Below are 27,168 nucleotides of genomic sequence, written 5' to 3' on the forward strand. Positions count from 1 at the left end.
ACATCCAGGACTGTGTTCTTTCAGGAGAGATGATAGTAAGCCACATCTGAGAAACTGAATGCCGAGGATGGGGAAAACCTTGAACATGGATAATTAGAGGGCAACACAACGTGTGTGTTCCCAGATTCTGTGGGCTGGATCCAACCAGCTTTTCAACCTGAGAAAAAAGAACGAGAGATCGCCTTTGGCCACCCAAAAAGGCTACACTGGGGATCATGAGACCTGCATGGACAAAAACTATGTGGGATGAGGCCTGTAGTTAGCAGGAGAATTTAGCAAGATCGAGCCAAAATACTTGCTGGATCCAACCCTGTTACTGGAACAGGAACTGTGCACAGCACTGGGTTCTTTATACCTGCATGCCTGGTTTCAGTCGCTAGATTAGGACCGTATGACTGATACAGAACAGATGCTTGGCAGTGTTGTCAGTTCCAACAGCACCTTTGTTTGAAGGGGTGGGGACTGAGTCCAACTCCCCTTTAGCAGCCTCCAACCAGTGCCTTTACCAATAATCTTTTTGGCCCTGTGCTGATCACCAGGTAGACCTTGCAGATTATTGGCACTCAGCACAGAGCACTGGTCACAGGTTTCCACCAAAAGACTTTGATGTCATTGTTGGCAAGGTTTTGTTTGATATTTTCAAAAAATACCTATAGCGATCCAGATATGTGCATTTGCAGCAAGTCAGTGTGGAAACGTTATTACAGCTGCTCTTCCAGCTGGGATTGTGTTTCATGTCCTGTAAACCTTGCCTCTGCCCCATGGAGTCCATGTCAAGAACTACCACAAGAAAAGAGAAAGGGCTGCAGGACCAATACACCAACTTTTTGATGGCTCTTTCTTTTTAAATTTTCTCCATCAGTCCCTTTAGAGGTTGTCCAATAATAGGGAAGTTGTGGAAAGGAAAGAAAGAATTCTGTATTACAACAAAAGCTGAGTGAAGCAAATGAGAGTCTAAGGAAGGATTTGGGCTGAGTCCAATGATTTCCTTTCACTAAGTGAAAGAGTTTCTTCTGTCAAAGGAAGCCTCTCATTTAGCAGACTTCTGTGTGTGCAGAAGAGGAAGTGTAAAGGAACTGAACTCCTCAGCTACTTTTACATTCACTTATTCACTATAATAAAATATTAAATTCAGTCCTTTATTTTTGACTCCACCTGCCATTAGTCCCCAAGCTACTGATTTTATCCATGGCGGGGGTGTCAAACATACAACCCGAGAGCTGGAACTGAGCCATCCAGAGCTCTTATTCGGTCTGTGAGCAACTGGTGCAAGGGAGGGAAGGCAAGAGGCTCCGGGGGGGGGGGGGAGGCACACGTGGTGAGGTGTGTGTGGTCAAAGCTGTCAAGAAATAAAAAGGAAATCGCTAGGAGGAGGACTGTGAGGCTGAGGTAACATAGTGTGGCAGTGAAGGAGGCATGATTTCCCCCCCTCCCATCTCCTCCAACCACAGCTCAGTGAGAATTAAGGAAGCCATGGAGGGGCAGAGCTGAGTGGCCGGTGCTGCCACCATCACACCAAACAGCGACTGGTGAGAGTGGGCGCACAGAGTGGTGGTTTGCTGATGAAGGGATGGGGCCAGCAGGGGAGAGAGGAGGAGGAGGGCTGGCATGTGGATTGGGCGGCAACTGGGCTGTCTTGTGTATGTCACTTGGACCCAATCTGCATCTAGCATTTGCTCTGCTGTTTTACCAAATCCACAGATGCGGCGCAAAACCACATTCAAATACCCCATACTGACTGCAGAGTCACCCCTGAATGTCCATAAAATGGCCATAAATCTATGCAGACAAACCAAGAGATCAAACGAAGTGAAAGCAACTTGCAGTCTGGACACTGCCATATAATCTGACAATCAAAGTGAAAGTGGCATGCGATGTAGAGGGGAATTTCTGTTCCAGGGTGGGTTTGGTAAGACAGCGGATCAAATGCTAGATGCAGATTGGGCCTCTGAGTGAAAAGGCATCCTAGTCTCAGAAGCAAAGAGAGAAAGGTAAGAGGGAAGGGAAAAGGCAGAGTGGGTGCTGAGGAGAGTGGGGGTCGGCAACCTCCCTTCCCCTCACACCTGTTCTCAGCCCATTAAGGAAAAGGGGTAATTGGAGGGCAAAAAGCTCCCCTTGGAGGTTTCAGAAGCAGCCTCTCCATCAGGCATTCCCCTCAGCCCCACTACTTCTGAGGGAAATGCAGGAGGGATGAGAACTGGGGGAGGGGGGATCTGGGAGAGCCAGGTTCAGATGCCCCCTCCTCCTGAGCCAGGAACCTGTTGTCTGGGTCACCCAGCCTGATCACTCATCCTGGACCACCCCACAGGGTTGTTGTTGTTGGGGAGATGGGGGGTTGGGGGGAGTGTATGGGTGTATGCAGGATAGTGCTAAAAAACTACATTATTTACTTGCAAGGAAGATGATTCATTTTCTAAAAGTGCCATATTTACAAAAAATAGCTAATTTGTATGGAAATGTAAGTCTTTATGGTATCACTTGGAAAAAACCTAGTCTTGCATATATCACTACAGCTTTTTTAAAAAGTAAGTATCCAACCCTTTTAGTTGAGGAGTTATAATCAGAAACACATGGACTTAATATTTCTCTTTATAACTCCACAACCGAAAGGGCTAGAGACTTGCTTTAAAAAAAAAAAATTAAAGCTTGGAACAAGTACATTGTTGCAGTGCTTTAACACCATAGAGATACAGTTACTGCCCTTTGAGAGGGGACTGGCAACTATAGGAGCTGAGGTAATGGAAATGGTCCTGATATAAGCAGAATTCGCAAAAAATGCACACCTTTCTAATCACACTACATATAAAGGTGCTTTGATTGGGATCTTTTCAAATAGATCATTCCAAACCAGGTTTGGGAAAGATAACAGCAAAGCAAGGGAAAACACAGAAACAGGGCAAACAAAGGATGTTAGGTGGATGTTCCTGAAACAGCACTGCTAAACACTTAATTTTTTCAATGTATATTGTTTAGAAAAACTCTAGAATATATTTTAAAAATATATAATGGCGATGAGCTAAAGAGGCTCATCAGTTTTTACCTTGGGGACACAACTACGTTGCCCTGCTAGATGAGAAGGGACATGCTGTCCATAAACAACATAGAAAAAGCTAAAATCAGCATGCTGAATGGAAAAGAAAACAACAACATCCTGGTAGAGAAAACAATATTGTTATGAAGCAGCCCCTTTCTGTATTGCATGATAGTGGAATGTGCTGCTTCACAGTAGTCTGAAAAATGAAAACCTGTTGGCCTGTTTTGACTGAGCACAAAGGTATGGGGCCTTGTCTGTTTTACTGCCTGAAGATATACAGTGAAGAAAGCATGGAAGAACTGAAGACACACTGAAAGAAGAAAGATGGGGCAACGTAACATACTATATTCACCTAAATAATATTAAATATGCCAACAATGCAGAATTATTATTCAGGATGGTGAAAAGCAGATTATGATGGATTTCAAATAGATGTCTCCCAATTGAATGAATAAGTAACATAATGCCATATGAGATTCAGTGAAAGTGTCAAGTGATGCATAACGGCATAAAATACTCACTAACCACATATACTCACAGAGTCAGAATTAGTTGTGGCTCTTCAGGTATTTGGGTATAGGTGGCTTGCTCACCAAAAATGTCAACTTATTATGTAGCACCAGAGATCAGGGCAGATGCCATTAAAGACTATTACAGTACAGACACAAGACAGTAATTCTCCACATACTGCATGATTAACTTACGGAATGCCACAGAAGGTGGTGATAGAAACTAACTGGCATAGACAGATTCACAGAGGACAGATTTATCAATGGCTAGTGACCATGACTAATGGCTAGAACCTCCATGTTCAAAGTTCACCGATACTGGGAACAGTCAACTAAGAAAGGTTCTGGTCTTCACATGCTTCTCAAAAGGCTGACCACTGTTGGAAAACAAATACTGGACTCCGTGAATCTTTAGGCTGATATAGCAAGAGTGCTCTTATTTTCATCTGGAGTCCCAGAAGTCTTGGATGGGTGGAAGTCAAAAAAAGGAGTAGCTGAGAGATAAAGGTGCGAAGGAAAAAAGTCTACGTGCAGAGAGGGAAGGAAGAGAAAGGGAACAAACAGAGAAACAAGAAAGGTGAAGAGGACCAAAAAAAGTAAAGATTTAACAGATAATTGGTTAAAAGAAAGAACTGAGTTTCAGGTGTATCAGAAATGTTTCCACTATGGAAAGGAAGGCTGATGCTTCAAAGGGATTGGATATACTTGTGATGGATGGAGTAGAGTGGACATTTGCAGAGAAGGCTGAGAGCTCATGGACTCAGCCTTGTTGTTTGAAAAGAAGGTTACTGGAGTGACCAAGAGTGCCACCTGTGAGCTGTATTTGGTTCACCAGCTCTCTCATTTCTTAGACCGCTGATCTGGCCACTCTGACCCATTCTTTTGTAACCTCAGAGCTGGATTGTTTATTTTATTTAGTTAGTTAAAACATTTTAATGCTGCCTTTCTATCCAATCAGGGTCCACAAGGCAGTGAACATAAATACATTAAAATGTTTAAATAATTCAAAATGCAGCTAACATTATAAAAGTAAATTAAAAACACATAATCGTTACTGTATTGTATATTATATTGTTTTGCCTTTTAAGACATCCTAGAAATTGCACCAGTTCAAAATGTAGCAGCCCAACTATTATCGGGAGCTAATTGTTTAAAAACAGCTACATTGGCTCCCAGTATGCTTCCAAATTCAGTGCAAGGTATCAAGGTGCTAGATGAATGTGCTTCCAAGATTGATTTTTTTGTTTCAAACAATACCAGTTCTTCAAAATCAACAGTATTTTAAAGAACTTGACAAAGTAATGTCACAATTTATATGGCAGAAAACCAATAAAATGAAAGCTTTACAAGATACCAAAGAAAGAGCTGGATTGGCACCATCAGACTGGCTTTTATACTATAGATCAGCAGCACTGATGTGGTTAAAAGAATGGATCACGTTAGAAAACACTAGGCTATTAGCTTTAGAGGGACACGATCTGCTATTGGGTTGGCATGCATTTATGTGGTATGGAAAATCAGATATACACAACTATTTTAAACAACATCTGATTAAGAAATATTTATTGATGGTATGGGAAAGTATTAAAAGATTATTTTACACTAAGATACCCAAATGGGTTTCACCACTTGAAGCTTTTACAAATCCTAACTTACTGCAAAAAATATGTTGTTGAGATATGAGGATTTGTTGGACAATAAAAATGGTTTAAAATCAACAGAAAAACTTAAAGAACAAGAGATTAATAGAGGTTGGTGGAAAAGGATACTAATAGAGTCGAGATTTGCTAAAGATAAGCCATTGGGTTTTTATACAAACATAATGGAAATGGATAAGGTATTGTTACATGCTGATGATTAACTGATTAAGAAATTGTATAAAATAATGTTAGAAGATAAAACACAAGATGAAATAGTTAAAAACTGTATGGTCAAATGGGTACAAAATCTGGGTCATAAATATTGATTTAGACCAATAGTTACGTGTATGGAAAACAAATGTAAAGATTACAGAAGCGACTTCATACAAGGAAAATATATACAAAGTGTTTTATAAATGGTATATTAGTCCATATAAACTAGCTAAGTTTTACCCTGACTTACCTAATGATTGTTGGAAATGTAAAAGCAATGTTGGTTCATTTGTCCATATGCAGTGGACATGTAATAAAGTTTAAAAATATTGGAGTTGGATACATGAACTTTTGCGAAAAGTGTTAAAAATTACTGTGCTTTTTACACCAGAATTGTTTTTATTGAATATATCGCCGGAGAAATATAAAAAAATAAGATTTTTATCTTACTATACATATTATGACAGTGGCAAGAATACTATATGCTAAACACTGGAGAAGAAGTGAAGTTCCTTCAAAGGAAGAAGTTATAACAAAGATATTGGAAACAGCAGAGATGGACAACTTAACTTTGATCTTGAGAGGAAATAGCAAAGAAGATTTTGAGGACACATGGTCAAGATGTTATAAATGGATAGAAGAGCATAACATATAAAATCCCTAGACTTACAACCGAAGTAAAAATAAATAAGATCTATATACCTAACTATGAGCAAAATGTGTATATTAAAACTATAAGGTGGAAAAAAGAAATTAACTCTTTGGTTACAGTATGAGGTCAAATAATTATGGTTTTTTTTAAAAAAAAACCGATACAATGAATCTTCCCCAAATGTTTATCTATGTATGTTTGTTTCTTGTTTGTCTTATATGTATGAAATAAAAAACTTTTTTAAAAAAAAGGTGCTAGTTATGACCAATGCTCCCTCTAAGCTGTGGAGTCTTGTGAGCAAAAATTCTACTTTGTGAGCTACTGGCATTAAAGCTGTGAGCGAGCGATTTGGCTACTGAATACATTAGTTTGCTCTGGAGCCATCTTTCCTGAGATGAGACAGAAAATGGGTGAGCCGGAGGCTAAAAAACTGTGAGCTAGCTCACACTAACTCAGCTTAGAGGGAACACTGGTTATGACCTTTAAAGCCTTTCACAGCTTAGGACCCACATCTCTAAAGACAGCCTCTTCCCCCTGTTTTCCTGTGTGCCAAGCCAACTACAGCCCTCAGGATGCCACCTACTGGCTGTTCCTCCACTTGAGGTAGCCTGTATGGTGTCAAGCACAGCTTGCTTTTTCCCTGTTGTAACTCCTACTCCCTGGACCACCATCTCTAGTAATGTGTAAGAGGTGCTGAAAGGCCATTTTCATTGCTAGAGCTTTTAATGGGGTGTATGCTGCAGGCATTTTAGGGGAGTGGGTTGTTTGGGGTTTAAGAAGCAACTGCTTGACCCAAATGAGATGGAACTACCTGACCTGGCAGGCGCTCCAGGGTCAGGGGCTAGGTGGCATGGTGTCCATTCATTCAGGGTCCATTCATATATGAGGCTATCCCAAGGCCACTCAGTGAACTTCTCTGGTGAGTGGAGATCCAAATCCAAGTCTCCATACTAGATCAGGCAAATTCAGTACTATACCTGTCTGCAATGTCTCCAAAAATCACAGCTCCAAAAAGGACTCCCAGCATGAATGTGGGCTGTGTTAGTTTTGCGAGCCATTCCCGCTGACAGACTAAATCCCACTCTGTGACAATGGTGCTCTGCCATTTGGTCCGGTCATAGATGAATCCATCAGTACATGTAAAATCAGTCTTGTTGCCACTGTATTCATAAGTGAAATCCAAGGGATCTGCTCGTCTAGACCTGCTACACTGATTAAGTTCCCAAACTTCTCCATTCTCCAGATGGACCAACATATAACTTTGTGTTGATGTCCACAGTGTCCAGGCATCCTCTATTCTTGAAACAGATGAATTGTAAATCAGAACACTGCTCACATTTCCAAGGACACCACATACAAATTTTGGTGTAACAGCCAAGAAGACAGAAGCTAAGTAGTGGATGCCACAAGAGATAGACTGAAATGCAGCTGCCAAATAAATCCATGCCTGGTATCTGAAAATGAAAAGATCATTCATTATAATTATAGATACCATTTAAATCACACTGTTGTACTCTACATTTACATATTTGTATATGAGAAAATCCCTTCCCCCCCCAAATACCTGAGAAATAGCTATATCTGGTGCAGCAAAAACAAAAAAAGGGTTTTATGACACTTTAAAGACAAATATATGTACTGTGGCACAAACTTTAATGGACTACAGTCCACTGCATCAGGTATATGAAATATGTTCTAGGTCAGCAGATTATACACAAGAATAGAGGCAAAAAGAAGAATGGTAACAGTGGAACCCAAAGGCAATGAAATACAAGAAGTACAGACTGTGACAGCTCTTATACAAAACTAATATATATTTAAATAAAACACAGTAACTGTTCACAGGAGCAGCAACACAGTCATTCTAGAGTTGCTAAGTTGATTTAATACTTGTAATGTGAGGGGAGTCTAATCACAATTGAGCCCTAACTGGACAGGGTCGAGCTTTCTGATGAATTCTAATTTATCACACTGGAATCTCCCAGAATGACATAAAGTACAACTGAAAAACTGCAATCTGCATCTTGTGAAGCAAGAAGCAAAACTCATATTAGTTTTAATGAATCCAGTTTGCCTTTGTGCATAATTTTAAATCAACTCTTTCTTTTCTACATCAGCATTTGCAAGGACACCATCCAAAGCAAAAAGGTATTTTATGGGTGCTTTATGAAAGTGCTTTATGATTAATATGGGTTGGATTCACTGAAAGAGTTAGGGCTGCCAACTGGGGGCAGGGAAACCCCCACTTTGGAGGCCCGATTTCCGCCGCCGCAGAATCGGGCCTCGGGGGGAACTCCGCCCCCCGAAGCGCAGCGTGGCTGCGTCACCGGAGGTGGCGCAGCCACGTCGCTCACATTGGGGGCGTGGCCCAGATCGTCGGAGGGAAAACTCTATGGTTTTCCCTCTGATGATCTGGGGCACGCCCTCAACGTGAGTGACGTAGCACGTCACTTCCTGTGATGTGCTGGTGGCGCGTGTGCGCTTTGCACACGCGCGCATGCACCAACGAGGAACTCCCGGAGCCCGGCGAGGCTCCCCCGCTGCCAAGGTAAGAAGACTTGGCAACCCTAGAAAGAGTTCATGGAAGAAGCTGACAGAGTGGAACTTTCCTCAATGGCAGTCTGCCATTCCTCCTGAAACTCCTCTTTGAGGATCAAGAGAGCCCAGCCAGCAAAATGCACCACAGGGTGGGGGGGGGGGCAGCAAAGAGGGAATCAGGCAAAAAGTCAAGCAGCAGGCTGCTTGGGGAAAAGGAAGGCAGGGAAAGGTCAATTCTGTCAAAACTTCTGTGAACTCTTCTGGGGGATCCAATTCTATAGGCCTACACACACACACACACACACACACACACACACAACAGATAGCTGGATAAACAGGATCAGCATTTAAGAGACGTCACTCAGGAAAAAAGGTGACTGCAACTGAAACACCTGGATTCAAATCCCCTCAGCCATGCTATATATTTACAAATATTAAATAAGAAAAATAAAATATAAGCTTGCTACGTGTTTTAGCCCCCTCATGGATCACTGCCTTGTCATGGCGAGGGGGCTTGCGTGGTTCGATGAGGCTGTGGGCTATGCTGTGGAGGGCCACCCAAGACAGACAGGCCACAGCAGAGAACTCAGACCAAGCGTCATCCCCTGGAGAAAGAAATGGCAACCCAATCCAGTATTTTGCCAAGAAAGCCCCATGGACAGTATCAAAAGGCTAAAAGATATGACGCCGGAAGATGAACCCCTCAGGTCGGAAGGTGTCCAATATGCTACTGGGGAAGAGCAGAGGGCAAGTACGAGTAACTCCAGAAAGAGTGAAGCGGCTGGGCCAAAGCCAAAGGGACGCTCAGCTGTGGATGTGTCTGATGGTGAAAGGAAAGTCTGATGCTGCAAAGAATAATACTGCATAGGAACCTGGAATGTAAGAGCTATGAATCAAGGTAAGCTTGAGGTGGTCAAAAATGAGATGGCAAGACTGAACATCGATATCTTAGGAATCAGTGAACTTAAGTGGACAGGAATGGGCGAATTTAACTCAGAAGACCATTATATTTACTACTGTGGCCAGGAATCTCGTAGAGAAAATGGTGTGGCCTTCATAGTCAACAAGAGAGTGCAAAAGTCAGTATTGGGATACAATCTCAAAAATGACAGAATGATTTCAGTCCGATTCCAAGGCAAACCATTCAACATCACTGTAAGCCAAGTCTATGCCCCAACCACTGATGCAAAAGAGGCTGAAGTGGACCGTTTCTATGAAGACCTACAACACCTCCTAGAACTAACACCAAAAAATGATGTCCTCATCATCATAGGGGACTGGAACGCTAAAGTAGGAAGTCAAAAGGTAACTGCAATAACAGACAAGTTTGGCCTTGGAAAGCAAAATGAAGCAGGGCAAAGGTTAACAGTTTTGTCAAGAGAACACACTGGTCATAGCGAACACCCTTTTCCAACAACCTAAGAGGCGACTCTACACATGGACATCACCAGATGGGCAACACCGAAATCAGATTGACTATATAATTTGCAGTCAAAGATGGAGAAGCTCTATCCAGTCAGTAAAAACAAGACCTGGAGCTGACTGTGGCTCAGATCATGAGCTACTCATTGCAAAATTCAGACTTAAACTGAAGAAAATCGGGAAAACCACGAGGCCATTCAGGTTTGACCTAGATCGCATCCCTGATGAATATACAGTAGAGGTGAAGAATAGATTCAAGGGTCTGGATTTGATAGATAGAGTGCCTGAAGAACTATGGACAGAGGTTCGTGACATCGTACAGGAGGCAGCAATCACCACCATACCAAAGAAAAAGAAATGCAAGAAAGCAAAATGGCTTTCTGATGAGGCTTTACAAATAGCAGAGGAAAGAAGGAAAGCGAAAGGCAAAGGCGAAAAGGAAAGATTTACCCAACTGAACGCAGATTTCCAGAGAACAGCAAGGAGAGATAAGGAGGCCTTCCTGAATGAACAGTGCAAAGTAATAGAAGAAAACAATAGAATGGGAAGGACTAGAGATCTCTTCAAGAAAATTGGAGAAATCAAGGGAGCGTTCCATGCAAAGCTGGCCATGATAAAGGACAAAAACGGTAGGGACCTAACAGAAGCAGAAGAGATTAGGAAAAGATGGCAAGAATACACAGAAGAACTATACAAGAAAGACCTCAATGTCCTTGACAAACACGACGGTATAATCACTGACCTTGAGCCAGACATCCTGGAATGTGAAGTTAAATGGGCCTTAGAAAGCATTGCTAACAACAAAGCTAGTGGAGGTGATGGTATTCCAGCTGAGCTATTCAAAGTCTTAGAAGATGATGCTGTTAAAGTGCTGCACTCCATTTGCCAGCAAATTTGGAAAACGCAACAGTGGCCACAGGATTGGAAAAGATCAGTATACATTCCAATCCCAAAGAAGGGCAACGCCAAGGAATGTTCAAACTATCGCACAATTGCACTCATATCACACGCTAGCAAGGTCATGCTCAAGATCCTACAAGCTAGGCTTCAACAGTACGTGGATAGAGAACTACCAGAAGTACAAGCTGGGTTTCGAAGAGGTAGAGGAACGAGAGATCATATTGCCAACATTCGCTGGATTATGGAGAAAGCAAGAGAGTACCAGAAAAATATCTACTTCTGCTTCATTGACTATGCTAAAGCCTTTGACTGTGTGGATCACAACAAACTATGGCAGGTCCTTAAAGAGATGGGAGTACCAGACCACCTCACATGTCTCTTGAGAAACCTGTATAAGGGCCAAGAAGCGACAGTTAGAACCGGATACGGAACAACTGATTGGTTCAGCATAGGAAAAGGAGTACGACAAGGATGTATACTGTCACCTTGCTTATTTAATATATATGCAGAGTACATCATGCGAAATGCTGGCCTGGATGAATCACAAGCGGGAATTAAGATTGCTGGGGAAAAGATCAACAACCTCAGATATGCAGATGATACCACTCTAATGGCTGAAAGTGAAGAGGACCTAAAGAGCCTCTTGCTCAGAGTAAAAGAGGAGAGCGCAAAAGTGGGCTTGAAGCTCAACATCAAAAAAACTAAGATCATGGCATCCGGCCCCATCACTCCTTGGCAAATAGAAGGGGAAGCTGTGGAAGTAGTGACAGACTTCACGTTCCTGGGATCTCAGATCACAGCAGACTGTGACAGCAGCCATGAAATTAAAAGACGCCTGCTCCTTGGGAGGAAAGCGATGGCAAACAGCATGATAAAAAGTAGAGACATCACCCTGCCAACAAAAGTCCGCATGGTCAAAGCAATGGTATTCTCAGTAGTCATGTATGGCTGCGAGAGTTGGACTATAAGGAAGGCCGAGCGCCGAAGAATAGATTCTTTTGAACTATGGTGCTGGAGAAGACTCTTGAGAGTCCCTTGGACTGCAAAAAGATCAAATCAGTCAATCCTACAAGAAATCAACCCTGACTGTTCCCTGGAAGGCCAGATAATGAAACTGAAGCTCAAATACTTTGGCCACCAAATGAGAAGGGAGCACTCACTGGAGAAGACCCTGATGCTGGGAAAGATTGAAGGTCAAAGAAGACGGGGACGGCAAAGGATGAGATGGTTAGACAGTGTCATAGATGCAACGAAAATGAAGTTGAGCCAACTTCAGAGGACGGCCGAAGACCGGAAGGCCTGGCGTGATCTGGTCTATAGGGTCGCAAAGAGTTGGACTCGACTGTGCAACTGAACAACAACAACGTGTTTTAGAAAAGTAGACCAACGTATATTGGCAAATGAGTCCCAAAAGTACACAAGTTTAAGAATTGGTCCCATGTCAACAAATTTGAGAACCACTGGTCAGTCTAGAGCTTACTTGGTAGAACACCACGATCCTATAAAGTTTCTTGCATATGCTTAGCAATAACAATGCACAGGCATTTCCTTCCAAGTAAGACTAAGAGATCCTAGGAGGGGCCATTATTTACTACCCCAGCAACTGGGTCTCAATCCAAATTAGCCCCCTACCCATCCATAACTGCTGTTAAAAGGGTGATTAAAGATGTCAAGCAACCCAGTCATGGATCTCCACCATCTTATCTAGTTATACTCTTTGGCAAACAAGGTGTGCGCAGCCTGCAATGCCACCTGCCATTTGCAATCTTACTGCAGGGGCAGTTTGCCTGCAATACATCAGGTATACATCATGTTGTTAGAATTTTCACTCCTATTCCATGTCAGCAGTGACTGTTGGCAGGGATAGGGAAGACTCAAAACATGATTTGCAACATGTGGTAACAGCCTATAAACATCACCCTGAAGACAGTTGCCTCAGCAGTGCCATTTCTGGAGATATTTGTGTGGGGACTGATGTATACAGAAGATTCAACTCACATAGGGCTATATATGTAGCAATTATGGGCATCTATAAAAATATCTATATGGGCGAGGCATACAAGTATCACTGCCTTCAAGACTCACATAACAGCTAACCAGGTCTGAGGCCAGCTCCTGAGGTAATGTCAAAATCCAGAACTGTGTTTACATCTGATAACAAACAGCTACCAAAACAGAAACAGGCCCAAGGCAGCCAGTGGAAGACATAAATATGTACTTTGGATGTTTTACTTCAGCAAATAATGAGTAAATAATTAACAACATGCAGTGGGTCTGGCCAAGTACAATCCTAATTTCTCTCCCAAATCTTATTGTTTGCTGGCACCCCAGTATTTTCACAGGCAGGCTTACTTTTTCCAGCATGCAATCCAAAAAGGTTGCCTGCCCCTGGTCTAGCCCATGGGAGGCAGGTTATCACACGCTATCAAAGAACTCATCTATCACAATCCCCAAAGGACTATCCAGAGCCTGATACCATCTTCCATAAATGCCTTTTTTGAAAACCTTACTATGTAAAAGCAGTCATATCTCTGGTTTACTTTGCATAAAACGGCTCACAACTGCAAGGTAAGACTACAAGATATTAACATACCTAAGGTCACCAAGTAATATTCATGGTTAGGTTACGTTTTGAACCCGGATCTCCCTAGTCCAAATCCATACCATATAGTAGCATCTCACTAGCTAACCTTGTCCAATTGAGCTTCTCTTAGCTTAATCAGGACTACTGGAATGATAAAATGGGAGATCCCTATGTACACTGTCCTGAATTCTTTGGAGAAATGATTGGTTAGCAAATGTAATAAATGAGTAAACTGTGTGCATAGTCTTGGTGCAGGACAAGGAACTGAGTAGGATAACCTTTCAGATCTTTCCAGGCATATGATTTCATCTATGACTGGATAAGCACAATAGCCTGTGCTTGAAATCAGATTTGCTAAAGGGGTGTAAGTGGGCCAACATAAAAAATAAATTTCTTTAAACATGAATACTAAAAGTACATCCCGCCAATATCTCATAACAGAAAGACAGTTACAAATCAGATTTTAGCTAATTATCTCTTTTGGCTTGCTGCATTTGTATTTGCGAGTAGTTAAGGAAGAAGAATATGCCATTGAGTCACAGCCAGCTCATGTTGATTCCATTCTACAGGGCATACCATGCAAGAGACAAGCAGAGGTAGTTTGCCATTGCCTTCATCTGCATAGCAACCCCAATCTTCCTTGGTGGTCTCCCATCCATGTACTGACCTTGGCTCCCAAGCTCTAACAAGCACAGACTGCACTGAACTATTGAAGAATTGACACAAATATTCACTGGGTCATGAATTATGCCTCAGGTAGCCATTTGATTGGAGGTCAAGCACCCATTCTCATAATGAACTTACCAGTACTCCACAAGCTGCAGAGGCTAACTACCGTACAAGCCATGAACTAGGAATCCTGTAGAGAGAACAGCAGTTTGGCATTCTGGAGCAAAGAAAATAAACTCAAGGTGGTTAAGTATCTCTTCCCTATTGCTTTTCTGCTCCAAATTCTCACCTTCCAAAGCTGCCTTCTTAAAAGTGATGTGGTACAAATATTTTCCCATCATATGTGGTTAGCCCCAGTATCCTGTTTAAGTGAGTGCCCAATGGGACTTCTCCAGCACTGTAGGATACCTGAGACAAGTGCACAGCCTCCAATTGTGACCCTCACCTCTAGCGTCGCATTCCCTGAACCCTTGCATGTTTTGACCCACTTCAAATGGTCTTAGTTTTGCTGTTGGCTTTGAACACTCTAGGTGGGATTTTAGTTGCCCAAGTCCTGTAACCTAATTTCACCCTGTGCCACAGTGCAGGAGTCAGCCTTTGCCACTGTAGATCATGGGCTGGCTAACCATTCTGCTTGTACTGGTATGTTACACAACAAGGCCAGACAATTTTAAGGTTCTACAATCATATCACTTTCTGAATGCTTTTAGTAAATAGATTAGAGCTTTTTGATCCGCTTGCACCAGTCTCCCTTAAAATTAACTGCAGCTGGGAACACTACTATGGCCCTTGTCTAACCTTATTAGTCACATACAGTTGCAGGAGAATACAAGATAAGCATAGCCTAAACAGCAAAAGCAGCAGCATAACACATATATATATATTTATTTTCATGAAATGTTCTTCACGTTGCTGCATTTAGGTGTATTTTAGAGACTACTAATTTTACGAGACTTGTCTAACATAAAATGTTTTTACATATCCTTTTAATGCATGAGGGTGTTAACAAAACTCATTTAGAAGTAATGATTTAAGAAAATGGTTTAATGTGAAATAGATTCAGAAATATGTATGCCAATGAATTACTATATGTAAGAATTCATATGTAAGAATCAGAAAAGAACAGCCAACATGTTCATTTTTCCTGTCCTGCCTCCCAGGTTTACCTATTTTTCTGATTTGTAGTTCTGGGTTGCTTCTTTATGCATTGGATATGGGTACAATTAGACCTGAATCAAGACATATTAACTTTGCGTTAGGTGGGAATGATGTATACATGTTTCATTCATCACTTAGCAACATACCTGCAAGTATCTGTACCCAAAGAACAAGATGCAGAGTTAGAAGCAACACACATGAGGCTTACACATGAAACAGCTGAGATGTAGGTGTCCATAAAATATTCACATATTCAGATTTCGTTTATTTATTAAATATGTAGCTCACCCTTCCTCCAAGAATTCAGGAGTGCCCTGGAAAACTATAGTTGGGAATGATAAAAATCCCACATAGAATATCTGGAATAATTACCAGTCAATCACAGGTTGTTTTGACATATTAGCAACTATCAAATGAATTATACATGTGCCCAAGGCACAACAGTTTTCATATATGACCACACAGGTGCATTTGGCAGAGTTAATGAGACAAGATACCACTTGTGCATCAACTAAACTATTCAAGTAGTTTCCCACCAATAGGATAATAAACAATGGTAGAACCCAATGGCTGTTTCTGAGCTTGGTTTATAAGCCAGGACTTTTCTTATACAAGTTACTTCAGGATTTACAAGAATAACATGTGAAGGGTTTATTCATTCAACTATTTTGACAGCATTAGGAACCACCAAGATGGCTGAAATAAAAATTTTAAAACATGAAATTATTTGGAACCCACATTACAGCCATGCAGCACAAGGCAGAATGAACAGTCTCCCTTTTTCAGCTGAAGATTTTAGACACATGGATATCTGTGGGAATTCTCCCATTTAAATTTTTTTACATGAGAAGTAATCCTCAACAGAATATATAGCCATATGCCAAACAACTAATCTGCATGCGAAGTATAATAAAAAGCTTGCAGACTGAAAGAGTAAAAATGATCATTGCTAGAAAATAATAAAATGTCCAAGTTTTCAATTTGCTTTATCTGAGCAAATAATAGAAGCAAGAAGTCAGTGTTAAAACATACAATGCTAAAGCCAAAACAGTGAAGCTATTATTTATTGCAGATGTCTGGAATATTATTTTTAAAAATCTCCTTACTGAGTATAATAACATTCCTTAGAATTTTAATTTGTTTTCCGGGAATATACTTCTACAGAAAGCATAGACTATGGGAGGGGCAATGGGGTATTAAAAATAAAACTGCACAGGCAATTTTGGGGCTACAATCCTAAGAATAGTTTCCTGGGAGTAAGCCCCACAGAATACAATGGTACTTACTTCTACACAGACCTGCTTACAATTACTCCTGCACGGAATTAAAAGTTTACGCATACTCTTCATATGATTCTCGTGATCACAGATGCCCTTCTCATAACTGCAGTATCTGTTGCATTCCCCCTTATCAGCACATGCATATGTGTCCAGCTGGCGTATACATATATGTTCTCCTTGAGAGCAAGCACATGTGAGCCCGAAAACGAACATACATTCAGAGTTACAGTTCAACAGGAGAAATTCAGAAGCACTGGTGAGTGAACCAGCCCAAATAAGAACAGAAGAAGACTCCTCACCTTACCCAAAGTAACAAACAGATAACTGTGAGTTTGATAAACCTATCAGGAATGAAGCATAAAATCTAGGCATGGCCAGCATGAGACCTGTCACAATTCCACATAATTGTAATAAGCACCTCATAGCCCAATGTCAAGCACATGAACTGTACCACTTGTCTGGTCAATGATGTGGCAAGTAAATACTTCCTTCCTAGGATCCACATATAGCCAAAATAACACTGCATTGCATTACTGTTTTTTTTTAGCTTAATTGCAAGCTAAGATGAACACTTCTTAAAGTGCCACTGTATGCTTAGTATTAAACAGCGTAATGCAGAGGCGACTACACGCATGCTGCTCTACTACAACTGAATGCTGGTCTAGGGGTCCCCACACACCTGAGCACAAGCCACCACCCAGTCCAGGCCCACTATCACCCAGCCTGGACAAGCTGGACAGTGACTGCCACCTGGCCCACTCTTGCTGCTTCCAGCCCAGCCACAGGGCCACCAACACCCAGCCCAGTCCTAGCAATGGCAGATCCAGTCCAGATGAGTCATATAGCTATGCTGCTTGCCCAGATTGAGGCCACCCTGCCTGTTCAGCCTGCCAGCCCAATGGCAATGCTGTGGCCAAGTCAGGCAATCGAATAACCGGTTTATAAATTGCCTCTATATTATTTACTTTGCTTTTTCTCCATTTTCCCTTCAAATGCCAGCTACTTTTTTCGTTGTTCAGTTGCACAGTCGAGTCCGACTCTTCGCGACCCTATGAACCAGATCACGCCAGGCCTTCCTGTCTTCCGCCGTCCTCTGAAGTTTGCTCAATTTCATGTTCGTTGCATCTATGACACTGTCTAACCATCTCATCCTTTGCTGTCCCCGTCTTCTTTGACCTTCAATCTTTCCCAGCATCAGGGTCTTCTCCAGTGAGTGCTCCCTTCTCATTTGGTGGCCAAAGTATTTGAGCTTCAGTTTCATTATCTGGCCTTCCAGGGAACAGTCAGGGTTGATTTCTTTTAGGACTGACTGATTTGATCTTCTTGCAGTCCAAGGGACTCTCAAGAGTCTTCTCCAGCACCATAGTTCAAAAGAATATATTCTTCAGCGCTCGGCCTTCCTTACAGTCCAACTCTTGCAGCCATACATGACTACTGGGAATACCATTGCTTATCTTAGAGGAATTCCTAGCATGGTACACCTTGGTCTATCTGGCCCACTATAAAACTACATTGAGAGCATATAGTAAGGTGTCAGAGGGCATTTCAGGACTGAGATGAATCTTTGGAAGACATTGCACCAAAGCCCAGAATGTCCCCATAGCTTTCAGCCATAGACCAGAAAGTTCCTACAGTTGACATGGAAGAGACTCAAGAAAACCTGAAGATCATCAGTACTATTCTGTTTCTTTTTTTTTTAAAGTGTTTTTATTGGGGGGTTTTCCCCATCACCCACACCCAACGATATATTACACAGAGTATCAAAAATATTTACATAGATGAACATACAGCCAAAGTATTTCTTCTCACTTCAAATATGATCTTCTCCTAACCCATTCCTTTTATTTTCCATTTAAGCAGTTTTCCCCACTTCTTATTCGATGTTTCTTCCTCTTTCCCGTTTAGTGCATTCGAAAGTTTGTCCATTTCAGCGACTTTGAACCATTTCTGAACCACTTCTAATTTATCTGGGATTTTCCCAGTTTTCCAGTATTTAGCATAACACATTCTGGCAGCTGTTATACAGTGCAGCAACAATATCCTCCCATCTCTCCTCCCTATTTCTGGTATAATATTTAACAAAAAGATTTCGGGATTTAAAACTATTGTTACTTCCAAAATCTCTTCTAACATCTTTCTAATCATTTCCCAATATTTTCTCGCCTTAACACACGTCCACCACATATGGAAGTATGTGCCGATATTCTGCCGACATTTCCAACAACTATTTGTCACAGTCTTAGAGTATTTTGCCAATCTTGAGGGGTATATATACCACCTGTGTGCCACTTTATAAATATTCTCTTTAAATGCAGTCGCCCTCGTAATTTTTATGTTTGTCTCCCATATTTTCAACCATTTATGCTGTTCTATATCATAACCCAGATCTCTATTCCATCTTCTTAAACTGGCCCATATCACTTCTTCTTGAGTTTTCCCATCCAGTAACATTCTATATAATCTCTTTATCAGTTGTCCCTCCGTTGTAAGCCATATCTTATCCATGTCTGTCGCTTTGTCATAAAAAACGATTTTTTGATCTTCTTTAAACCTCGATTTTAATTGCATATTCTGAAGCCATGTCAATTCTATTTCTTGTGTTTTCAGAGTATCTATTGATTTTAAATTATTCTCATTGTCTAGTAAATTATCATACGAACATCTATTACCATGTATATATAAAGAAGGTATTTCTAGCGATTCTATAGGGGCTACCCATCTCGGCGTCTTCTTATAATACTGTAATTTGACCTCCCTCCAAATCCTTATAAGAGATCTTCTCAAAAAGTGGCGTTCAAAGTATTTATTTTCCTTATTATACCATAAGGTAGCGTGCCACCCCATTGGAAGATCATGGCCCTCTAATTTTAGAAGTCTACTATTAGAGAGTGTTGCCCATTCCCTTACCCAGACTAAAGCCGCAGCTTTATAGTATAGCTCCCAATCTGGCATAGCAAAGCCCCCTACCTCTTTCCTACATTGTAACAACTGTAACTTAAATCTTGTTTTTTTTGCTTGCCAAATAAACTGGGAGCAACTTTTTCCCAGTTCTTTGAAAAACTCCTGATTCCTGAGAATAGGTATTGTTTGAAAAAGAAACATTAACTTCGGTAAGATCGCCATTTTGATAGAGGCAATCCTACCTAGTAAGGATAGCTGCAGATCTATTCTGTTTCTGAAGTTCTGTGGTTTGTCAAATGTATTGTTATCTACAGATCAAGAAGATAACATGCCTGCAGTTGTAAGGTTAAAAAAGAGGAACTTCTCTCACCCACCCTGTGCACATCAGTATGCAGGGCACAAGCTGGGCAAGCAAAGGGTATAAGATACCAACAACAGACAGCAACAACAATAATGGTAACCAAGGCTTTCTGGGCCCACCAGTGTTCCTCTTCATCTCTCTGTTTAACCCCGCATTGTCTATTAGTCATGTTTCAGCAAGACTAAAAAATTGGTTTGTTAAAAATAATGTATTAACTCAAACTGCAATATTAATCACTAGGAGTAATGCCCGTTGTGGGAAGAAATATGATGAGATCTAGAAGGAAGCTCCAGATGAATGTCCCAACTGTGTCTGGTGGGGCGGCAGAGGGAAGTGGAAAATGGAGGGAGGCAAGCCATGTTTCTTTCCTTCTGCTTAGCTATAAGGCAGGGCTGTCTCAAGTCATTTGGCTGCCCCAAGCGGGTAGAATGGGAGGACAGCCTCATGGTAACAGATATGGTTCTCTCCACCTCTGACTTATTTTTTGAGGGGCAGGTGGGTGTTATGCAGTGGCAGCTAAGGTAGAAAAGCACCTCCTCCTGTGCCATGTTCTCTGGGTTCCAAGGGTCTGGAAAGTAGTTCCATATAGCACACGGTTGCCAACTCTGGGTTGGGAAATACCTGTAGATTTGAGGGGTAGAGCCTGGGGAGGGCAGGATTTGGGGTGGGAAGGGACCTCAGTAGGGTATAATGCCATAGAATCCACTGCCCAAAGCAGCCATTGTCTCCAAGAGAACTGATCTGGGTCATCTGGACATCAGTATTAATAGCTGAAGCCCTGACTGCTACATCACATTGGCTATACAGGGGCCATCTCAGCAGGATATAAGGACACAGAGTCCACCATTTTCTCCAGGGGGACTGATCTCTGCCATCTGGAAAGCAGTTGTAATTCTGAGTGATCTTTAGCCCTCACCTGGAGATTTGCAACCATGGTTTCCCCCAACAGACACTAAGAGGAAATTTATTTTACCTCAGAACATCAGCAACAAACTGTTTAGAATGTTAGAGGGAAAGGCCAGTGAGGCCGCATATGCAAATGACCTCTGTGTTCTGACTGGGTGTGGGGGGGAGAGGAACAGCAAGCTGTTTAGAATGTTGGAGGCAGGACTCAGGCAAAGCAGCCAGTGAATAGGGAGACCCTCTGAATGACAGATCAGAGAGTGAACTGATTTTGGAGCATGTTGGAAAGTTCAGGGGAGTCCATGACCAAAATAGAATTATATATACCGGAGGATACTTATGATTTTTTGTGTGTGAGTATATATATATAGTAAACTTCAGTAGTTAAGAGATTCTGTAATGGAAATTTATATGTAATTCATACAAACGAAAAGAAACTGGCAGGATACCTTTTCTTGTTTTCTTTTTACACTGAAATGCTGTGAAATGCTATCAATAATGAACAGCTGGAAACTTCATGCCACTTATTCTAAATACACTTAGACTGTGGCTCAGCGGTAGAGCATCTACTTGGCGTGCAGAAGGTCCCAGGTTCAATCCCCAGCATCTCCAGTTAAAAGATCTGGAAGTAGGTGATGTGAAAGACCTCTGCCTGAGATCCTGGAGAGCTGATGCCAGTCTGAGTAGACAATAATGACTTTGATGGACCAGGGGTCTGTGTCACTATAAGGCAGTTCCACAGGTTCATGTATTCTGGGCAAACTCCATTGGCTTCAATGACTGGCCATCAGATTAAGTGATCTGGGTGCATGTGCCAATACTTCTGGCTATGTGAAATTATCAACCATATCTAAACCTTTGTTACCAGAATAAACATTTACATTCTGGGATAAATAATCTGTGAACTAATAGGCTTCAGGACCATATGCTCTCACTTCAGAGGGACAGAGTCATTTACTGGCAAACAAATCAGAGATACTAACTTAACATGAAAAAAAACAAAAACAAATCCAGGTGGGCAGCTGTGTTGGCCTGAAGCAGTAGAACAAAGTTGGAGTTCAGTGGCACCTTTATGAGCTTTCATGTGCATACACACTTCTTCAGATACATTGAAATGGAAGGCAACAGTTAATTGTATATGTAGAGGGTGAACAGCAAAATCAGCACACAACACAGTGATGCTGTTTTAACAGATACAAAACCTAACAGGAATAATAAGTTAAGTTTACATGCTCACAATTTGTTTGGATTCAATTATGGGGAAACACAATAAATATGTCAAAATGGGAGACTGACTGTGTAAAAGTATCCTACTTAATTGTAAAATGCTAAGAACAAGCCGATGAGCTGCGGTGGCTCACGTGGTTAAGATGCTGAACTGCAGGCTGTGGAAGGTCGGTAGTTCAGCAGTTTGAGACCCGGGTGCCGCATGACGGAGTGAGCTCCCGTCTCTAGTTCCAGCTCCTGCCAACCTAGCAGTTTGAAAACAAGAAATTGCAAGTAGATAAATAGGTACCACTTCGGTGGGATGGTAACAGCATTCCGTGTGCCTTGGTGTTTAGTCATGCCAGCCACATGACCACGGAAACGTCTTCGGACAGCGCAGGCTCTTCGGCTTTGAAACGGAGATGAGCACCGCAACCCTAGAGTCGGATTTGACTGGCCTTCGAGCAAGGGAACCTTTACCGTTACTAAGAACAATCAACTGATAAAAAAACAAGTGACTCAGGAAACTACTGATACATATGAAATATATACTCAAAACAACTATGAAGAACAAAGTGTTCCTAACTATAAAACAAAAATAAAATTAACAGAATTTATTCCAGTATTTCTGAGTCAGTGAAGTGACTCTGACACAGGAAAGCTTATGGTGAAATAAAACCTGATAGTCACTAAAGTGCCACAGGACTCCTGTTTTATTTTGCTGCTACAGACTAACATGACTATCTTCCAGGAATTTTTTAAAACTGTGGTTTCTAAAAATGCTGTTTCATCTTAACTGTGGGCGCGATCACACGCAGAATTAGCCATGCCATAGACGCAAATGCCAGGCAGATTTTAAGAGTGCGATCAGACCCCAACATCTGCCAAGCGTCCTGCTCCTGTCGGCAACCTGTTTTGCTCCGCTGCAGAAGCGGAGTAAAAAGACACCGGGGAAAACCCAGTAGCAAACTGGTTTGCTACGGGCCAGGAACAGACTTTTCACAGTGTGATCATGCCAGTGCGCTTCCATAGCGTCAGGATGGTCTGATCGGGCCATCCTGACTCCACGTCATTGTTTTTTCCCCGTTTCGGTATGTGCATCATCGCACACTCAGTGCAGAGGTGCGAATCAGCAATCCCTCATTGAAGTGCACCGGAAATAGATGGCCAAAAAACCCACCCCCAACTCACCCGCAATTGCGTCTGATCACGCAGTGCCGGGCCGCCCCCACAGCTCCCAGGAACTGTGTGATCGTGCAAATGCGAGTCAAATTATTGTGGAGCAAATAGCCTTGCCCCCCCCCCCCCCGCGCATTATCTCTCCCGTGTGAACACTGCCTGTGTCTTGGAGATTTAATGGATCATAATCCCTGGTTCTTTTTTGTGACCTTTTATAATTCCAGGTATCTGCTCAGAGCACAATTTCCAACAGAAAACTAGCATGAAAGAAAGAGAGAACTTCTTAACCTTCTCCTTGTGCCATATTCTCTCTGAGTTACCAACAGCTTTTTGCATTTTTTACTTGGACAAACACACTTACCAGTTGCATGTTCCTATACAGCTGAATGGCAGATCCAGGTTACTACCAGTATATGGAAACACACCTACTGAATACACTGACTTATACATTCACCCATAACTAGCGAGAAACTGATTTTAGATTTCATAACACATTGCAACTTGCGTACCCCGCTTCCCTGTGTGTTGAGAAGTTCTGGTTCAGTGTATTTTGGATGAGAGAAAACTAGAGTTATGACATCATTCTAATATTTACTTTGGTAATATATGTCCTATTCCAGTACAGTTTTAAAAAGGCTACACATCCTCAGGGAGCAAACTGTGCAAGCCCTCCAGTCTCCAAGACCACCCCTCCCTCCCTCCCTCCCTCCCTCTCTCTCTCTCTCTCTCTCTCTCACACACACACACACACACACACACACCCCTGGTTTGCAGGTTGATTCCCCTTTTAGGAAACCAGCCGCAGTTATGAAGAAACATTAACTAGTTTTGTCTTTCATAGTGATCAAGCTGCCCAAATGATCAACAGTATTGTGTCAGGCTTAATTATTGACTACATAGACAGACAGACAGACATTATCATCTATCTACCTACCTACCTACCTACCCTGTGTGGAAAAATCTTACTCTGCCAATGCAAATATACTTAGGGAGAACCGTTGGTCCGTAAAAGTAAGCGCACAGTCCACAAACATCCATTACCGAGTTCTCCCTTTCCTTCAGAGCCATATACAGACCGATTCAGAGCTAGATGCAGATTCCTGCCCGCTCCCAAAGGACTTTGCTCCACGCCGATTGAGAACCCCCTCCCTCCCTCCCTCCCTCCCAAAAACTAACACGCATTCCACATTGACGCGAACTGTGCCCCTAACGCCTGCGCCAAGTGCCAGTCGGGGGGCGGGGGGGACCCCGGGGGGACCCCAGTTCCTCAGTGCATTTGAAGCATAGCCATGAGTAATCTTCTGGGACGAAGGGCAAAGGCTTCCGTGACAAAAGCTGTGACTCGAGCCCCTGGCTTCAAGAAATGAAGGACTGAGCAGGAAGCCGAGTATCTCTCCCTCTACGCAGTTGGCATGCCGGGACCCAAGTTCTGCCCCAGGTGTCCACGACTTGCCACGTGTCTCCCCTGCCTATCCCAAGTCATGGGCGCCCCCGAGAGCGCGCGCGCGCGTGTGAAGCGGCCCCTGCCTGGACTTTCCTTGCTGACCCCCCTCCTCCCCCCCCTCCTCAAGGGGGGGGGGGGGGGGGGGGGCTGACAAAAAGAAGCAGCAGGACCCGAGAGACCTCGAAGTTAGCCAGCGCCCGCTCTTGTCTCCGGCCGCCCGGTGGACTCTTTTACCTGCCGAAGTGTCCAAGGGAGTCAAAGAGGAGCTCGAAGTTGCGCGCCATGGCGGGGGCCGTAGCCGGTGAGCGAGAAGGAAGGACAGAGTCCCATCCCAAGCACTTGCCAGCCCCAACCCCCCCCCCCTCCCTTCTCCCTCCCACCCGGCTGACCCTTCAGGCAAGCAAGTGGGCCACGGCGGAAACCCTCCTCGGGCGCTGGCGCCAGGCCCAGTCCACCGGATTCCCACCGCACACAAGAGGAATTCTAAGGGGGACCGGCGAGTTGTCCTCCGCTAGCTAGTCGGCTCCACCTAGGGGATGGGATTGGGAAGCTCCTGGAGATTTGGGGATGGAGCCTGGGGAAGGCACCGACCTCATTGGGGTACAATGCCATAGATTCCACCCTCGAAAGCATCCATTTTCTCCAGGGGAACTGATCTCTGATAAGATATAATTCCAGGGGATTCTCCAGGTCCCACTTGGAGGCTGGCATCCCTAAGCCTGATGAACAGTTCTGGATAGCTTAAAAGTTTGAACATTTTTTGGATTTTTTAAGGTTGTGGTGGTGTTGCTGCTGTTTGTGCCCCTCCCACTGGTTTTGACTGCAGAACCAAGGAGGGTGTTAAATACAGTCCCAGTGGTCTTCTGATTAATGGCTGCTCCACACCTTAATCACATCATATAGGTCTGAAATGAATTTATTTTAAGAAGAATGTGTCATCAAGTTTGACTCATGGCAACCACATCTGCAGGGCATTCCAAGCAAAAGACAGGCAGATGGTGGTCTCCCATCCAAGCACTTACCATGGCCAATTCTACTTAACTCTCAAACTCTAACAAGCCCAGACTAAGCAGGTCTATTTCAGCTGCTGGAGTTCATGTTGAACAAGCAAATAAATCTGTGTCTTGGTGTCAGAAGACCACTGGGACTGTATTGGTGTTTTATATTTCTCATTTATATCCCACCCATCCTGTAAACGGGCTCAGGGCAGGTTACAACATTATAAACACATACAATCTATCAATAAAATCAATAATCAGCTTGTTAGATCAGCTTTTTTGCTGAGAGCTGACTCGCACAGAAAAACATTGATGGGTTTAGGGGCCAATGCAGCTATGAGTTACTCTATACTTAATGCAAATCAGTATCTTATAAAAGCTGTGGTGGGGATAATTGGAGAGAAGAATGGCTGTGGACACATGGTGGTAAAGAAGAGGGCCTGGACTGCAGCAGTGGCAGCACAGAGAAGGCCTACGCTAATTAAGGATATGTCATAGATTGCCACAGGATGTGGAAAAGGTGCTGAAACATGAAGCACGATAATGCTTGGTATAAAGCTAGGGGTGACATATATGGATGGTAAATGGTTTGAAACTCCAGCAGGATCTAGAATGTGAGCTTTGTAAAAACTCGTAGGGAGGAGAAGCTGAAAGATGACTGAATGTGGGAATTCAGCTGACAAGATCATGCACATAGGCGTAAAGTTCATGGGGGGGCGTCAGGGCGTCAGCTTCCCCCCCCCCCGAAATTTTCAGGAAGGGGCTCAGCCTTCCCCGAGGGCAACTGGTTCCAGCCACCCTTGCTCCCCCCCCCCTTCTGAAACTATGTTCAGCAGCTGGGTTGAGACTGGGAGGGAGAAAGGGAGGGAAGTTAGGGCGGGGGCTTGCTTCCTCCTGGAAGTGAAGCCCCACCCTCAGCTCCCAGCAGCCCTTAGTTCTGCCGGGCTGCATGTGGAGTCTGGCTTTCCTGGTTTACTGTGCACGCACACAAAGGTAGGAAGCATGCTTGCCCGGGCTCTCCCTTACTGCTGAGTCGCCGAGGCGCATTCGTTCAGCCCGCCTCTCTGCCCCACTCACCCAGCTACCAGTAAAATCAGCGCGGACCGGGAGGGGAACTTGGCCCGGCGGACTTGCCCTGCCGAAGGGAGTACGGAAGCTCAGGGGCTGCGGTCCCTCCCACATCCCGGACGGCTTCCACGGCACCTCCTCCACTTCTTGCGCCCAGCTGCTGCCTTCTTCTGATTCCCCTTCGCTGCTGCTCTTGCTGCTGCACGCTGGGACCACGTTGGCCGGCTTTGTAAGGGCATGGGTGGGGTGGGGGCCTGAGAGAGGGCAGTGTTAAGTGAGCCTGAGGCTGAGTAGTCCGAAGGAAAACTGCCTTTGCTCTCTTTGGAATACCCTTCCCGTCCTCCCCACCCATCTGTTGTGCTGCTTTTATTCTCTCTCTCGCCCCCTGTTTTTAACCCCCCTTCAGTTGTACTTCAGTTTCGTCTGAGTGTGTGAGTGCCCCCCCCACCCGGGCTCGCGAGCGAGCACGGCAGACTCAGCTCCGACTGGCCGGAGCCTGGAGCCTGATG

At 43.3% G+C, this 27,168-nt stretch overlaps 1 protein-coding gene across 1 annotated transcript in view; it reads right to left on the bottom strand.

The window, feature by feature from the left end:
• SLC22A16 (solute carrier family 22 (organic cation/carnitine transporter), member 16) overlaps window positions 1-24,930 on the bottom strand; it is a 38,483-nt gene extending 13,553 nt beyond the window's left edge. The window contains exons 1-2 of the mRNA XM_015410514.1: window positions 24,828-24,930; window positions 7,026-7,502 (exon numbers count right to left, since the gene is read on the bottom strand). Coding sequence (XP_015266000.1) covers window positions 7,026-7,502; window positions 24,828-24,877 — 527 coding nt within the window. The 5' untranslated portion in view covers window positions 24,878-24,930. The remainder of the gene's footprint in view (window positions 1-7,025; window positions 7,503-24,827) is intronic.
• Between the last annotated feature and the right edge of the window lie 2,238 nt (window positions 24,931-27,168).

This window comes from Gekko japonicus, unplaced genomic scaffold (assembly GCF_001447785.1).
Source record: "Gekko japonicus isolate JY-2015 unplaced genomic scaffold, Gekko_japonicus_V1.1 scaffold2512, whole genome shotgun sequence".
Lineage (NCBI taxonomy): Eukaryota > Metazoa > Chordata > Lepidosauria > Squamata > Gekkonidae > Gekko > Gekko japonicus.